This window comes from Aphelocoma coerulescens, chromosome 1 (genome assembly GCF_041296385.1).
Source record: "Aphelocoma coerulescens isolate FSJ_1873_10779 chromosome 1, UR_Acoe_1.0, whole genome shotgun sequence".
Lineage (NCBI taxonomy): Eukaryota > Metazoa > Chordata > Aves > Passeriformes > Corvidae > Aphelocoma > Aphelocoma coerulescens.
Genome location: NC_091013.1, coordinates 114437479 through 114452571, shown reverse-complemented (window position 1 = coordinate 114452571; position 15093 = coordinate 114437479). Strand labels below are relative to the sequence as shown.

The 15093-nt window shown below is 41.9% G+C and overlaps 1 protein-coding gene and 1 long non-coding RNA gene across 2 annotated transcripts in view; one reads left to right on the top strand and one right to left on the bottom strand.

Moving 5' to 3' along the window:
• Nucleotides 1-1655: 1655 nt before the first annotated feature.
• On the bottom strand, nt 1656-13355 carry CHMP2B (charged multivesicular body protein 2B). The gene is made up of 6 exons (XM_069025121.1): nt 13197-13355; nt 10127-10218; nt 7088-7282; nt 4613-4715; nt 3586-3692; nt 1656-3463 (listed from the first exon to the last, which is right to left on the bottom strand). Exons 1-6 carry the CDS (start codon nt 13228-13230, stop codon nt 3350-3352), a joined length of 645 nt encoding a protein of 214 aa, XP_068881222.1. The 5' UTR covers nt 13231-13355; the 3' UTR covers nt 1656-3349.
• Nucleotides 13356-13854: 499 nt separating this feature from the next.
• Nucleotides 13855-15093, top strand: part of LOC138115175 (uncharacterized) — a 58235-nt gene continuing 56996 nt past the window's right edge. Inside the window, exons 1-2 of the long non-coding RNA XR_011153114.1 lie at nt 13855-13917; nt 14680-14769. This is a non-coding gene — a long non-coding RNA (uncharacterized lncRNA). The remainder of the gene's footprint in view (nt 13918-14679; nt 14770-15093) is intronic.

Sequence of the window (15093 nt, the reverse complement as noted above, 5' to 3'; positions counted from 1 at the left end):
GAAATAAAAACAAATTAGAGCAGAATGGTTTAAAGAAGAAAAACTGGGTGAAATCAATTTCAAGTGCTGCAGCTGCAGCCATTACTTACAGAAAGTGACAATTCACTTTTTTTTTCTCTAGGAACAACTTAATTACCATCAATTATTCTTGGCTGGGGGGGAAGCCAACCTGGATATAAAGGGGGATTTCTGAGGGGTAGCTTTACAAACCTGCAGGAGTTTAGTTGGCCATTCAGCCAAGAAGCCGTGTTGCACTCTTTTTCTTTGAGATATTTGTGGGGGTTTTTTTCTTGCTCTTCTCTTTCCATGGTACCTTTAGGCAGGGTGTTAAAGCCACACTAGGGGGCAAAACAAAGCGTTACCACAATGTATAAATCTGAGGTTCAGCTGCCTCTGAAGAACTGTGATGTGTGTGCCCTCATGTGAGGGACACAACAGACCAAGCCACGGCCAAGCTGCTGATCAAAGGTAAGGCAAATAACTTGAAGTTACTCTCTGCTAGATTAATGTGTGTGCATTGAATGCTACAGAGCGTGCTCAACTATGAACTGTACTAAAAGGCTGATGGAAGCAGGCTGTTCACCTTCCTGCCTAATAGAAGAACTAGGAGTAAATATGGGAAGATGGAAAGAAGCTTGGGTGGTTCTTAACGTGCTTGGAGAAAAACTCTGTGGAACTTCTCCACTAAAATGTGGGTGCCAGAAGTTTCTTTGCATGGACGAGTTCTCAGATGAGAAAGCCACTCAAAGCTGGTGTGTGTAGAACTTGCATATGGATCTGGAAGTGCTTTATGTTTAAAACAGAGATTGGAAGAGTATTAGGGGGGAAGCATCATCTACATTCATCCTGTTCTTGTTTTTCTCCTGGGCATTGCTTTCTGGGCACCTGTGGCAGAGGACTCTGGATAGGGCCATTCTTAGGTGTGTGCACAGCTAGGTCACTGCTCCTGAATGGACTCAGACCCAGTTGCTATTTAAATTGTTAAAAAGGGTAAAAAAAGTTAAGGATTGAGTGGTTCCCTTGTTTTTTTATCTGTGTAGGCGATACAGTTTTGTTACAGGCTGATACAACATGCTGACTATAATTGCTAACACATAACAAGCCTGCAAACCCTACAGCACTTTTCACTGTGCTACCTAAAGATTTTTACACAGGTTAGAGGGGCAGGACTGAAAAGGTAACTTGTAACAAACCACGGGATTGATACTGACGCCAGTCCTCGTTCAGCAGTCCTAGAGGCACTAAAAAGCAATGCCTTAATTCCTGTTTCTCAAAGAGCCAGAGGAAAGAACTCATAATGGAATTATGCCCAATTTTGACAGTTACTACAAGGATCAAGTGCACACCTCATTCAGAAAGGACACAAGCCTTGGTGTTCAACCGCACTGCAATCAGCCAGTAACATTTTATCCCCGTGTTCACATTATGATTTCTCTTTCCTCTTTCAGTGCCACAGAGCAGTACTTGGGCACGAGGTTCCAGACAGGGGAATGCAAACTTGAACAAGTCTTCACTGAATGTTGAGTCAAAGGCCCACAGGCAACTACAGTAAATATTATGGTACTTTATAGCTCAAAGAAATATTTATCAGCGCTCACAAAGAAAGCCTAGTAAGAGACAGATGTGTAAGACTAACCCTAGAGAGGACAAACTCATTGTGGAATAAAAAGCCTTTTATTGGATTTTTACAAAATAACTTGTAAAAAAAAAAATCACCTCGTATTGGATATATGCAATATATTAACTTACACATTCCTACCCACTACCTGACAGATTCAGTTTGTCCATTATTTCTTTGAAAGAGAAAGAACACCTGAAATTCTAGGCCAAAACCTTGAGGAAGGCTCTCCTATGAATTCTCTTTCTCTGCTGACTTCAGTCCTAAACAGTAGATGGTGCAACAACAGTAGATTCACTGAGGTTTCCTGCTACACTTTGTCTAGCAGCAAGGTCTCTTTATGAAGTTTGTTGCCTCCAGTTATCCTGGTTTTGCTTTTGGGAGGTATTTTGCTTTTCTCTTTTTAAAACCAAGATGGTAGTTGTTTCTGTTCAATGAGGAGCACCACTAAACCAGCACAGAGGGGTAAATATCTCCAGCAGAGTCAGGGCTGAGGAATATCACACCATGTAGGGAGTAATAACTGGGAACTGCATTCTCATTTTGTCGATTTCAAGTATCAACAGTTCTTATTCCTTAGCCCAGTTCATATTTCAATTAAAGCTAGAATTGTGTTGATGCAGTTCAGAGACCATAGAAAAACCTTCACAGAACCAGAACGCTTTTATTAGTGTTCAGACAAGTAGTTATCATTTATGATCCAAAATTGTTCTCAAAACTGATACTTAGATTTAGTTTATCAATGTGATCAGTTGCATCTTAGCAAACAATACAATTATGCAGTTATCTTCCATTAAGAAATACTGTAAAATATATACAAATGTTGCTTCAGGCAATGTCCTTTTTGCAAGTGCACAAGTTGCATTTCTGAATGAGTGCATCTCTCCACTTCAGCACTGAGTCCCATCAAGTGTGCACAGAGGTCTCACCAAAGCATTTTGTGAAACCATCTTAATTAAGTTTACTCACCTTCCAAAGACTCATTCTAAAAGAAAACCACAAAGGTACAAGATTTATATACATAAAGGCACAGCAATTCTGTTGAAACCAGCTATGTTACAGTACAGTAGAGTTCAATCAGTGCCTTTCATGCAACAAAGTTCACTAACAAATGTAATTCCTCTTCCAAAAAAATTATTTGCACAAGGAGTGTATCCTTCCATTCTGATGAGAATAATGAGCTATTATTTCATCAGCTCAAAAGCTGCTACAGGAATTTCAAAGGAATACATAAAATGTTTTTTTCTTTCTGCCTAAGTTTGCTACTCTCAAAGCTATTTCTCATGGAAAAGATAGTTTCCAACTAAGACCCAAGGTGAAGTTTTGTTTGTGCTAAGAGATGACAGACTAAGAATGTTTCTTTAGCAATAGTTTTGTAATAATGATAAATATTACATAGGTGCTGTCCTAGGAAGTGGCATCACCAGCCACAGAATAGCCAGTTCTAGAGATAGATCAGGAACTGAGATGGAAGAAAACTTGAATCCAAAGGACAGATCTGGATCAGGTATGAGTGAACTTATTGTTAGAACTACACCCCTGGTTGGTCCAGAGTCAAAAAGACTCCATGCAATGGACAAAAAATGTACTTTTCTCTGCAAATTGATCTTCAAGTTGTCATTTCTGAGACTTCAGAGTTTTCCTAGAAATCAGTTGCATTGAAAGAGTATTTGCACTCTGTACATGTGACTAGAGCTGAACACTCAGCAGGCAGACTCTGAATTGGATGAGTTAATCCACCCCCAAGGCTTTGAGCTGGCGTTCAATCTCCTCATCCGATATGGTGGTGGCGGTCGATGCCGATGCAGATGGCAACCCTCGGGCAGCTGAGGGAGCTTTGGCCATCTAGAAGGAGACACAAGTTTTCTTCAGTCAGAATAATGCAGGTTATGACAAGCTGACTTCTAGAATTTTTAAAAATGGAATGTAGGGGAAAAAGCACATGAGCTGTGCAAAAATAGCCATACCTTGCCTGAGATTTCAATTCCAATCTCATCAAGCACTTGGTTAACAATATCTTGGCTTTCTTCCTCTTCATCAGAAGCATCAAAAATATCATCCAGAGTATCATTAACTTAGAAGAAAGAAAAAAATAATCCAGACTGCATTAAACAAAAAACTTAGTACCATCTAGTACCCTCCCAGAACACAGCAGTAATACCCCTGGGTAAGATGCCAGCAGAAAGCACCTGCATGTTAGAGAGACTTTCTTAGCTCTGCCTTGCAAAGCCTGTGAGCACAGCCAGGGCAACAACAGGGTAAGGCATGGCTGCTTTTATAAATGTTTAGTTTCACCAAAAGAGTTCAGCTGCTGTATGTCTTCCCATACTATAACATTTCTGCAAAACATCTACAGTTTCATAAAAATCCCCTTCCTCTTCTTCCTCCAAGTATATGTTGCAAAGTTAACTACTCAGATGACGTGTGCAGTTGAGGTGCTTCCATCTTGGTCAGCAGTACTGGTTTGAGTCCATGCTACTCAGTATGACCAACAAAGGGGCAGGAATTGGGATGGGGAGGAGACTGAGAGCAACACCAGGAATTAGCTGTCAGTGAACACATGCACTCAGGAACAAGAAACTTACTGCCTCCTCAAGAAGTTGGTTGGGGCTTAATTTAGGAAAAAGGAGACAGAGCCATATCATACCACCGTGTGCAGACAGCTGTGATTATCACTAACTAAACTGTGTCCACTTAAAGCAATTTTTCAAGTCTCCCTACTAGTTAGGCAATCAAGGCCTTGAACTACTCTTAAACCCTATTCCCCTCCAGTATGTTTTTTCTAAAAACATGATGAATATTCCAGATTTAATACTTAGAGCTTCTAAAGAGTCTGAGGCTTAGCCTCCCTGCTCAGATGTACATTGTTTTGTTTGCTCTACAGTTTTGCTGTCAGTCTCATTAACTATAGAAATAAACTTCAAACATCAGTGTTTCTAGGCTGGTTCTCCCCTGCCAAGAGCAGCCAGCTGTTCCCTGCAGTGCAGAACTTACTCATTTCTTCAGTCATTTCCATCTTCATGTTTTCCTTCTGGAAATTCTGCATAGTTTGTAGTGTCTTTTGTGGATCCATTTTCTTATTAACTGCTTGCATTGTCTATTAATATGGAAAAAACTCTTAAATCATACAATGAGACATTAGTAAATAGCAATGCATTCATTAAGAAAAACCTTTCAGCCCAAATTCCACTTTCCTTGACTCTTTACATCCCATGAGAACCGTAGATAAGTGACAGATCAATAGTACAGCCTGCACTTAGTAAGAAGTATTACTATCTAGTGCCCCAATAGACAGACTTACAAATGTGTGTATCTTTCTTGCACCATGACCCTTCCCTGGCCTTGTATTAGGAAAAATGCGACTGATCTGAATGAAAAGAATGGAGAACATTTCCTAACTTGAGGGTTACAGACCTTAAAGAAGTAAATGGCTGCAGGTACTTATTCAGAAAGGACCATTTATTTGTACCATCACTGGAGGACAGGCCCTAAATTGTTTCTTTATGTTACAATTTAATGGAAAAATTACTTTTCTCTGAAAAGAAAATAGTGAAGTATTGAGGAAGTACTTGCTTAGGGTGTGATGGGTAGAGATCTTGGTGTGAGAATGAAATAAACTTCACCCATTTTACTACAGGTGTGCAGCACTGCCTTTGCAGGCACTGCTATGGGATAGTTCCCTCTTTCCTAAAAAGCAAGTTACTGTGGGATATCAGAATCTAAATACAGGCATGTGCAATTCAAATGTAAAATTTAACCATCTTTGACAAGATAAAAGACTTGGTGAAATACAGCAGCTACTTGGTTAATAATCAAGCTACTGCAGCCACTACTGGCTTCACAGGTCTTCTGCCTTCATGTCTGAGTTCGTTCAAAGTGATAATGTATTCTTGAATTCTAATGTTACTTGAATTTCAAACACTGCTCATGGTCACGTTATTTGAATTTAAAAAGTTGTCCTGGACTTGCAGGGTGTTGGCTCTCTAGAATTCTTTTACAAGAGTTATAAATGGACATCAAAAGTTTCTGCATCAATAGAGAGTTTGTATAACTTCAGAAAATAAGGGTTGGATGCATGATTAAAATAAACAGGTACCTTAATTGGACTTTACCACGTCCAAGATTAGCACCATACATGCTAAAAAGTATACTGAAAGTACTTTGAAAGCTTTGCATTCACATATTTGCCTTGCTTGTTAAGGCAACTGATCCCATACATTTTCACTGATGGTTTTATGAGATTAACAATTCTTTAACCTTCCCGCATTGATAAGGCAAAATATTCACTTTAAAAGTGACCAAAGGAATTTAAGATCTTCCTCTCCAATCATGTTACACAAACTAGGCCATAAAAGTACCAGCTGTGTTTCAAAAAACACAATTTTCTGAATGCTGGGTAAGTTTTAAAAAATATTTTTGTGTTTTTTTGTTTTTTTTTTTTTTCCTACTGATGTAATCTTCATAACTACTTCAGTGATGCTTTGGTTTTGAGAAAGTTAATCTAAGATCTAGCATAGATAAAAACAAGTCACCCATGTAATAATTAAAAAGCAAGACCATTGTTCACATGAGCAGTGTTGTTGGAATACTGAGTAAGGTGTTGAACCTGATCAGTCAGACAAGTCCCCTTTGTAAATTTGCTGCAGAGCCACAACTCTGTATCACTTCATGGCTGGAATCTGCCCTCATGCTGTGTCTAAAGGGCACCTGACCACAAAGCCTTTGTGGTAATTCCTTTCTACACCAAGTTGCATTGCTGTGTTTAACTGGATTTAACTTGGACTGGGATCAAAGCGCAGCTTGGTCTACAGTGATGCATATTAATTCTCCTTCCTGCACCTTGAGCTGAACAGTCCTCCTTGCCAAAAGCCAAATCCCTCTTCATCAATTCAGGGAAATAGAGGAAAGTTAACATCTAACTTGGAAAACTGAGATTTTTCACTCTTTCATGAGATGAGATTTGGGAGAAACCTTAATGCAATATTATTTCCAGAGAGAGCACAGAGAGAATGACAGCAAACTCCAGATTAGATTTTTTTAGGAACTTTAGATCCAAAAACCTACTTTTTTCAAAGGCCATAAAGCTATTGTGACACACTGCCTTGATTTCTTGACGAATCATGACCTACTTTTTCCCAGTAAAAACTGCTTGTGACAATATATACAGGCAAGGCACTGTAGCAGCAGGGACTGGGGTTTTTATGTACTAAAAGAGTTCATTCACTGGCATTAATTTATTTTTATCATGTAAACATTTGACAGCTGTCTAGCCCAAGAAAGTATGTAGGTGCTATGTGGCTGGACTGACTAAACAAAAATTTAATAATATAAACCCAAATTTCATTTCTCAACTGCATCCTCACCACCACTTGGGGCAGTGACTTTTATCCCTGCAATTGCACAAAATCACACAATTTTTGCAACCATATGCTCCATTTGAATATAAGAGAATGTCTTGTAGTGCCTTACTTTGGCTGTAGCTGACATAGCTCCTGCCATCTTCATCTGGGAGTTCATGACCTTTGTTTGAGTGGACATGGAAGTGACTTTGGAGCTCACAGCATAGGTTCGATTCTTCTGCTTCCGCAGCTGCACCAGCTGCTTGGCCAGCACTTTGCAGGCCTCTTTGTTACCAGTCTTAGCCATTTTCTTGATTTCCAGTTCCTGTGGAAAAAGGTGTGGGATTAATTCTGCAGAATTTTCCTGCATGCAAAGACTATAATTAAGCCTTACCACTAATAATTAAATTCAAAAGTTGACTATTCTCTTGTATCTTTTAAGACATTTTAAGTCATATAAATAGTTCCTTGCTTTTTTAACAAGGCTGTTCAGCAGAATCAATGTCATGCTGGTATGATTTGACCACAAGGAATAAACTCAATAAAACTGAATTATAGTGTGGTAGCACACAGTTCCCCCAAAGACTTCAATTTCTGCATGATGTCACGTTCACTTCTATGTGCACATTCAATTCCATATCTGGATAGGGAGCCACACTTCAAAAAAAGCCCCAAAAAGTGAAGGAATTGTGATGTCCAGTCAACTACTGGTGCCATGACTCTAATCAACTTTGACTTCTTGCAATCAAACATCACTCATGTAAGAAATGGAGAGTTCTTTTCAACACTTTTTCAGCCTCACAGCCTTTTTGGGGAAGAAGTAGATAAAGTTAGATGACCAATAATTATAGGCTGTTTACCCTCATAATTTAGCTGGACTTAATAATGAAAGTGGTATAATTTAACATGTGCTTATGCTGTAAGAAAGACCCTTGTGTCTTAGAAAACCAAAACAAAACCCCAATCTGTCAATTCAAAGAGAAATAACAATCTGTTTAGCCCAGAGGTACCAGGAAAAAGCCTGACACAAATAATCTTGTCAGCTGGCATTCTTCAAAGTGTGCCTTCTTGGCACACTTTGTGACTTGGTAATGTAAACTTTGCAACCACTTTTTCCTTAACAACCTTTTTAAGGAGGTCTTGCCACAGTGGCTCAGTTTTCTGTAGATGTTCATTTGTCCATTTTGATTTTACCATTAAGTAAAAGCAGCTTTTAAAGACCAGCTTTATCCTGGATTTTTCAGGAGAATATGCCAGCTAAAGGTATGCAGTTGCTTCACTTTATGTGCACTGGCAATCCAGAAAACTGCATTTACAAGAAGCTATGAAAAGATAAATTCTAGTCACCAGGACATGCAGAACATAAAGGCAGGTATAAACTGACCCACTGCATTACCCTGACTACCAGAAAAGTTCATAGTTAAGTTTATTACAGAGATGGCTCTGGCACAAAATCTCTGCAGATTCATAATTTTTAAAGGGTATGTCATACACACTATTTTTAATCCAGGAAGGTACAGAGTGGCAAAGAAGCAGCATAAGACTGTTCAAATGTAAGAGGCCTGAAACAGAAGCTGTGCTCTTGGAAAGTAGATCACAGAAGCCACGAAAATTCCTATAACATCACCAGAATAATATTTCCTTTCTTTTTTGTACCTAAAATGCTGTGAAGGTTGGAGGGATTAATTTGTACCCTATCGTTTTAACAGCAAACATTTGAAAATAGGGATTTTCTCAGTAAGTTGAAAGACCTACATAGCATTTATAACCTGATTTTTAAAGCAAAAAATAGTTTTACAAACCATTGCTAAATCACTGCAGATAATCCACCTGCAGAAATCAAACCCTATATACAGATGATTTTTCTTAATTAAAATGAATTTGGGTAAATTTGGGATACATTATTTGTTTTTGAGAAGTTTGGGGCAAGTTTATTGAAGTCAGTTTTGCTCTTCTGGGGAAAAAAAAATGAAAATTCATACAGTCGTATCAGGTTACTGAACTGTCTGCATATATTAAGGGATTTTTATCCATAGAATTAACATAACTGGGTTTTCTTAGAGTAGTACCTTAAAATTAAGGGGAAAAAAGGTCTTTCTAGAGAAAGCACATAATGAAATGTTCTGAGATCGACTGATAAGCCCCTGATCCTTCTTCACCTGATCTGACACTGAAAATTAATATTTATTGTCCATTGCTCCTCTCATTCAGGCAGCAAATTTTAACTTTTTCAAAGACATATTTCACTGCTCCTTTCTTCTTCTCCTCAGAAATCCAACATTTCTGAAACCACTTAGTGTGGTAGGTAATCAACACTTCAGCCCAAATATTCACTAAAGTTAAGGTTATTTACAGATTTGGAATATTTCATACTGGAAAAATGCCTTATTCATGAGCAACCTACTATATCTTACATGTCCAAGGCTCTCAGAAACAGTTTCTCTGATCTTTTAGTTTATTATTCCCAGCTCTTGGTATTCATGCAACCTGCTGCCATGAACCACACCACCTCAGTAGCTGCTGGAACTGGCTGGATTCACACAGCTTTTCCCACAATCTGAGCATTCTTCATGCATCAAACCCCACCATCTGGCACATCCATTTCTCCTCTTATAGTGCCACACAGGTGCAGCATTCAGCCACTGAGTACTTGAAAGCTCACACACAGTAAGTTCTGAATAGATCTTAATTTGGGCAACAGTGCTACTGTTATTAGCTAATTTTAGGGAAGTTCTATATGAATGGAAATAACCCTATGGGGTATTCATGATATTCTATGATTTTTCAAGTATTCTCTCCCACTGGAAAGTCATGGCAACGTGTGATAGCACTTCTTTTAATTTTTTCACCCCAAGACCACTGATTTATAAACCTTTTAGAAAAAAAAAATTCTGAAGGATAGAGAATGCCAGGAATTGTAGGGAAAAACCAATGTGGTTATTTAATCTAAACACATTGTTTCAGGATTTTCCTGTGCCAAAGGCTGAGAATTGCTTTTAGACAGTAAATGTTTTCCAACACAATTTTAATAACTGAGAAGTGAAAATGGGAAGACAACTTTTTTTAGTATTCAATTATTATGCATTGATTTGTATCTTTAAAACTTTTCAAGTTCTCTATCACGTGTGCATGTTTTGAAGAGCAAAATGAAGTTCTCTGTCATACTTACCAGTTGTTTTTCCTGTTTTTCAAGTGCTGCTCTATCTCTGCTTATAGCCCTCTGTGTACCTCTTAACTCTCGATTTTGCTCCTTTATTATATCTGGAAAGAAAATATCGATAGCTGGGCAAAGTTTTCATACTCCATAAACATCTGCTAAGCACTGTGTAGACAAGCAGCATGTTTGACACCTCCCTTTGTTCAGAGTGAAGTGTCAGCATTTCAGAGATAGAAAATATTAGCAAAATACAGTTTGGTGTATGTAACATCATCGTGACAGCAGTGTTTAAAAAAAAAAAAAGCTATTTTACCTAGGATGTTACTTTGCACCATAACCACAGCAAGAGCCTTAACCCCACGGTAGGACATCTGTTGTACACACACTTTCCTGCAAGTCCAGCACTAACTCAGCAGTATCATGTTCACTGCCATCCCACTGCTTTTCCTCCAGCCAGGCCTAACTGCAACAGGTAAAGCAGCTGAAGGAACCTTGATTTATGAGATCTCAGAGCAGGTGAGGAGTTCCCAGCTCCACTAAAACAGTGAAAATAATCCCCGGTGCAAGTCCCGGATCCTGCTCTTCTCTGTCCTTATTCTACTCTGGGGGAGTTTCCTCTCCTCCACATCTGTGGAGCCCTTCTTCAAGTCAGACTATAAAGCAACAGTGTTTGAACCTTTTCAATCAGGAGATGCTTAAGAATAGTAAGATATGAAAGTGGGGGCTTCTATAACAATTTTCAGTCTCCTGACAACTGACATAGCCAGCAAAGCTTGATAGGTGAAACCTATCATCCTTCATAGGAGTTTTGTGCACTGTACTATTAAAAATTATTTACTGGTAACATCCTCTTAGTAAAGCAAGTATTGTTTACAGTCCAGGCATCAATCATGCTAGTTGCAACTAACTTTTGATAGGACTTACAACACTTGCTTGGGTGTGATTCACCTGGGCAAAGGCAGAGCAGCAGGTCTGCATCTGACTCAGCATCCTCTGACCTTCATAGAGGAAAGAAGTTTTTATCTAGGGGAGATTCATCTACTCCTATTCTGTGTCTGCACTTGGTTGGGAGTTTGAAAGCAGCAGACTCTCACGTGAATTTGTTTAGAGCTCTTTCTTCTGATCCACAGTAACATCATGGCAGGGCACTGCTATTGTATCTACAAAGTTTGAAGCAATAAGAATCAATACATACAGGCAGAGTTACAGAATTAAAGGATAAATTCTGTCTAGAACCACAGGCCACCCTTTCCATTTTTTAAGGTTTGGGGCAATTTTTCTGCAAACAGAGAGACGCATTCACACTCTTCATTTCCAAAACCAGAAATACTGTAAAACACCCATTGCTGAAATTGTTTCAACATTAGGAAAACCACCCCAAACCTCCAGTGGCATTTTAAAGACAGAATATACACTTCCTCTTCCAACTTTGATGGAGATTTTCCCAGTAATTGGGCAAAGAAATATATATTAAAAAAAAAACAACAACTGTGAAAATGACACATTTTTACAATGCTACCACTGCTGTGAGTACTACACAAAAAGCATCCTTGGGAGATGCAGACTTTTCAGTGGACAATAACTGAGAACTGAAAGATGGCACAGAATATAACTGCATTCTTCACACAGGCAAAGTGAAAATCATTCTGGAAATGCTACAGGCAAGTAATTTGGAAGGTAGATAAATGCATATTACTTGCACAGCTGCACTTGGTGAAAGAAAAAGCTTAATAGCTAAATACAAGACTGGCTTTTCTAACTACACTATTAAAAAAAATCCTTAGCATAGTGAGCTTGAGAGGTAGGAACTTCAAGGTGATAACAAACAAGAACAGTACTTAAGTCAGGAAACAATAAGGGTGAGCACAATGCTTATTTCTGTGGTTTCTGATTCCCCATAGTAGCTCAGCAATAAACTGAAAACAACTATCTGCAGTTACTGACCCTTTCATCTGTTTTTAGAAGTGAAGGCCAAGATGAGAATTTGGTTCTTGTTTCTCTGATAACTGAGGCAAATCCCTAGTTAATCGAGCAGACAGAATACGACAGGTTATTCTGAGATAGTCTTTTGCCAGCAGCCACTCCTGTGTGTCACGCTGGCGTCACACACACGCACACACCAGGACAAGGAGGAAGCACCTCCATTCCTTAAAACAGGCTGGACAAGGGACATCCAGCAGGGCTTGACCTGGCTCCTGCAATCTTTCCTTGGTCATGGAAGCTTAGCACCAACTCCCCTTCCTCCCTTCTCAGGCAGGCGCCGCATCTAAAATGGCAAGAGCCAGGTGGGACCTGTGCGTGTTCCCCTCCGGTGACACAATTGGTTGATGAGCAGCGTCATTTTTTGCGAGCCCTTTTCAAACGCCGACCCACCAGATTTGACACGGGGCACCCACCCAAAATGCCAGAGAGCCAGACCTGGGGCTCCCCAACCCTGGCGCACGACCATGTGGACAGCTGAGCATCGTCCAGGGGCCTGCTGGCAGGTAAGGCATCTTTTAGGGCTTTACTTTGGGGATCGTTATTCCTGCCGAAGTTTAAGCATTTTGGAAAGCCAGACTGGCTACACAGAGCCAAGACCAAGTTGTTTCCACACCCCCGCGGAGCGCAAGGCCGGGCGGTGGCGGCTCCCGCAGCCTGGACGTGGCTCCCGCACAGCGGCACCGCTCGCGTCCCGGCTCCCCCTGGGCCCCGGCAACTCCCGGCGGGCCTGTTTTGTTTCCCTCGCTGCCAGCTCCTCCTCCTCCCTCATCCACGTCCCGGGATCGCCGGGCCCGGCTCCCAGCCCTGCCGGTGCGCCGGGAATCCCCTGCCCCGCTGTGCCAGGGCCGGCCCGGCCCGGGGACTCTCCCCGAGCGCCGCCGGTGAGTCACGGCGGGCGGGCCGGGGCCTCCTGCTCCTCTCCTGCTCCTCTCCCTGCGGGCTCCCGCTCCGCCGGGACGCGGGGCCCGAGGCCGCGACCGCCGCCGGCCGCCCGATGCTCCGGAGCCCCGGCCGGGAGCAGCCCCGCGCCCGGGGTCGAGCGAGGGCTGGGGGCGGCCGCTGCCAGGGGGCGGCGGGGCCTCCCCGGGCTCCCACTCACCGTCCACGGTCTTCTTCTTGAAGAGCGAGGCCATGGCGGCAGCCGGTCCCGCAGCCGGTCCCGCAGCCGCCGGACCCCCGCAGCCGCCTCGGCGGGCTCCTGTCGCCTCCTGCTCCGGTGACCAGGAAGCGGCCGGGCCGCGATCGCCCGGCCGGCTCCGCCTCCCGGCGCCGAGGGGCGGAACGGGGCCGGGCCGGGGCTCCGCGCTGCGCCCGCCCACCCTGCGGGGCTCGGGCCGGGGCTGGAGCCGGTTCCGGCCCCGGGGAGGCGCGGGGCTGCGGGAGCGGCTCCGGGAGCGGCTCCGGGAGCGGTTTCTCTTTCTCCCTGCGAGGTTTCGGTGTCTGGCCGCCCTCGTTTGGCCGCCCCGAGCCGCGGGAGAGGCGCTGCGGGACCCACCCGGCCATCCTGGGCACTCGCCCGCAGCCGGGACGGGGCGGTGATGTCCCGGCTCCCTGCCCCGCTCGGTGGTTTGGGTTTTCTTCTTGTACGTGTAATTATTAAAGATTAAAATGCAAACATATTAAAAGTTAATTCGGCAGCGTGGTGCTCTCCGGGATCGCCGCTTGGTTTTCTGAAAACACTGGTCTCGTTGGAAATAGCAAGTTTTCACTGTTTTTCATGTGTCCCTTTACTTACTTTTCACCGTTTTTTCTAGGCTGAAATCCATGCCGTGTGTACACAGGTACTATGGGAGTTCAGCAAGCTTCTATAAGGAAACCTGGTGCGTCGGCATCTGGAAGGATTTGGGTACAGGTCACAATTAAACACACAATTAAACTGTGGGATCACTGCCTGTCCCTGACAGATGAACTGTGGGGTTCAGGATTTTTTTGTTCAGGAGCATCCCGGCTCTGGGCCCTCACCCCAAGCCATTGCTGAGTCTGGAGAACTGATTACACATTAGTTTTCTAGGATATGCCTTTGTCTGAGGTCACAAGCACCGCTGTGCGCAAGAGTATGGAAAAAGGAATAATAATTTTCTTGGGTTTCAGTGTGTAATTACAATCCTTAATTTTTAATAAGGTAGTTTATAACATAGCTGTGGTTTCATCATTGGCTATTACCTACATATGCATCATGCCCTTAGAAAATAAAAAGAAGACCTTTATTAAAAAAGACAGAGCTGTAGGTTTGAATACCAGCTAGATGTAACTTCACTTACTTTGAAGTGTTGGGGGGGATTATGTTAATTTGCAAGGAAAAAAAGAAGTGATTGGAATGTAGTAATGCATTTTGATGGCTAGGTATAAATTCAACCCGTGAAACAATTGTAAGTTTATGGTTGCAGTACCCTAATAAACCACACTTTTATAACCTTGCATGGAGAAACAATCTATTAGATTATTATAATAGCAGTGTAAGGATGTATGTGGACGTAGGAAGGTACAGACTATGTGCTTGGTGTCAGTATTCCTTGATTTTCTGAAAACACCGATTTTGTTGTAAATAGCAACTTTTCATTGTTTTGTGTGTGTCTCTTTAGTTATTTTTCATTGATTGTTCTGGGCTGAAATCCAGACCATGTGTGATGACATAGAAACTGTGGAAATTTAGCGATTCTCCGTGAGGCAAGGTAAATAAAATGCACTTTACAAGTTTATCCCTGTATGTCTGTACTCTTTGTTAGGTCAGATCAATCAGGCATGGGTTAGTAAGCAAGACTGGAATCCTGGTTTTGAAAATGCACAGATGAGGGGGAGGAGAGCACTTGTAATTTAGATTCAGATCCCCACTTTCCTTGAGAGAGAGACTGGGCAGACTAACTACGAGGTACTCTTAAATTGTGCTAATTAGCTATGAGGCCAGAAATGCATTTTTCCATAATATTTCTTCATGAATGTTTAATTGTGATGAGATAAACAAAGATGTCCATAGTGGGCTTCATGACTGCAGTAAA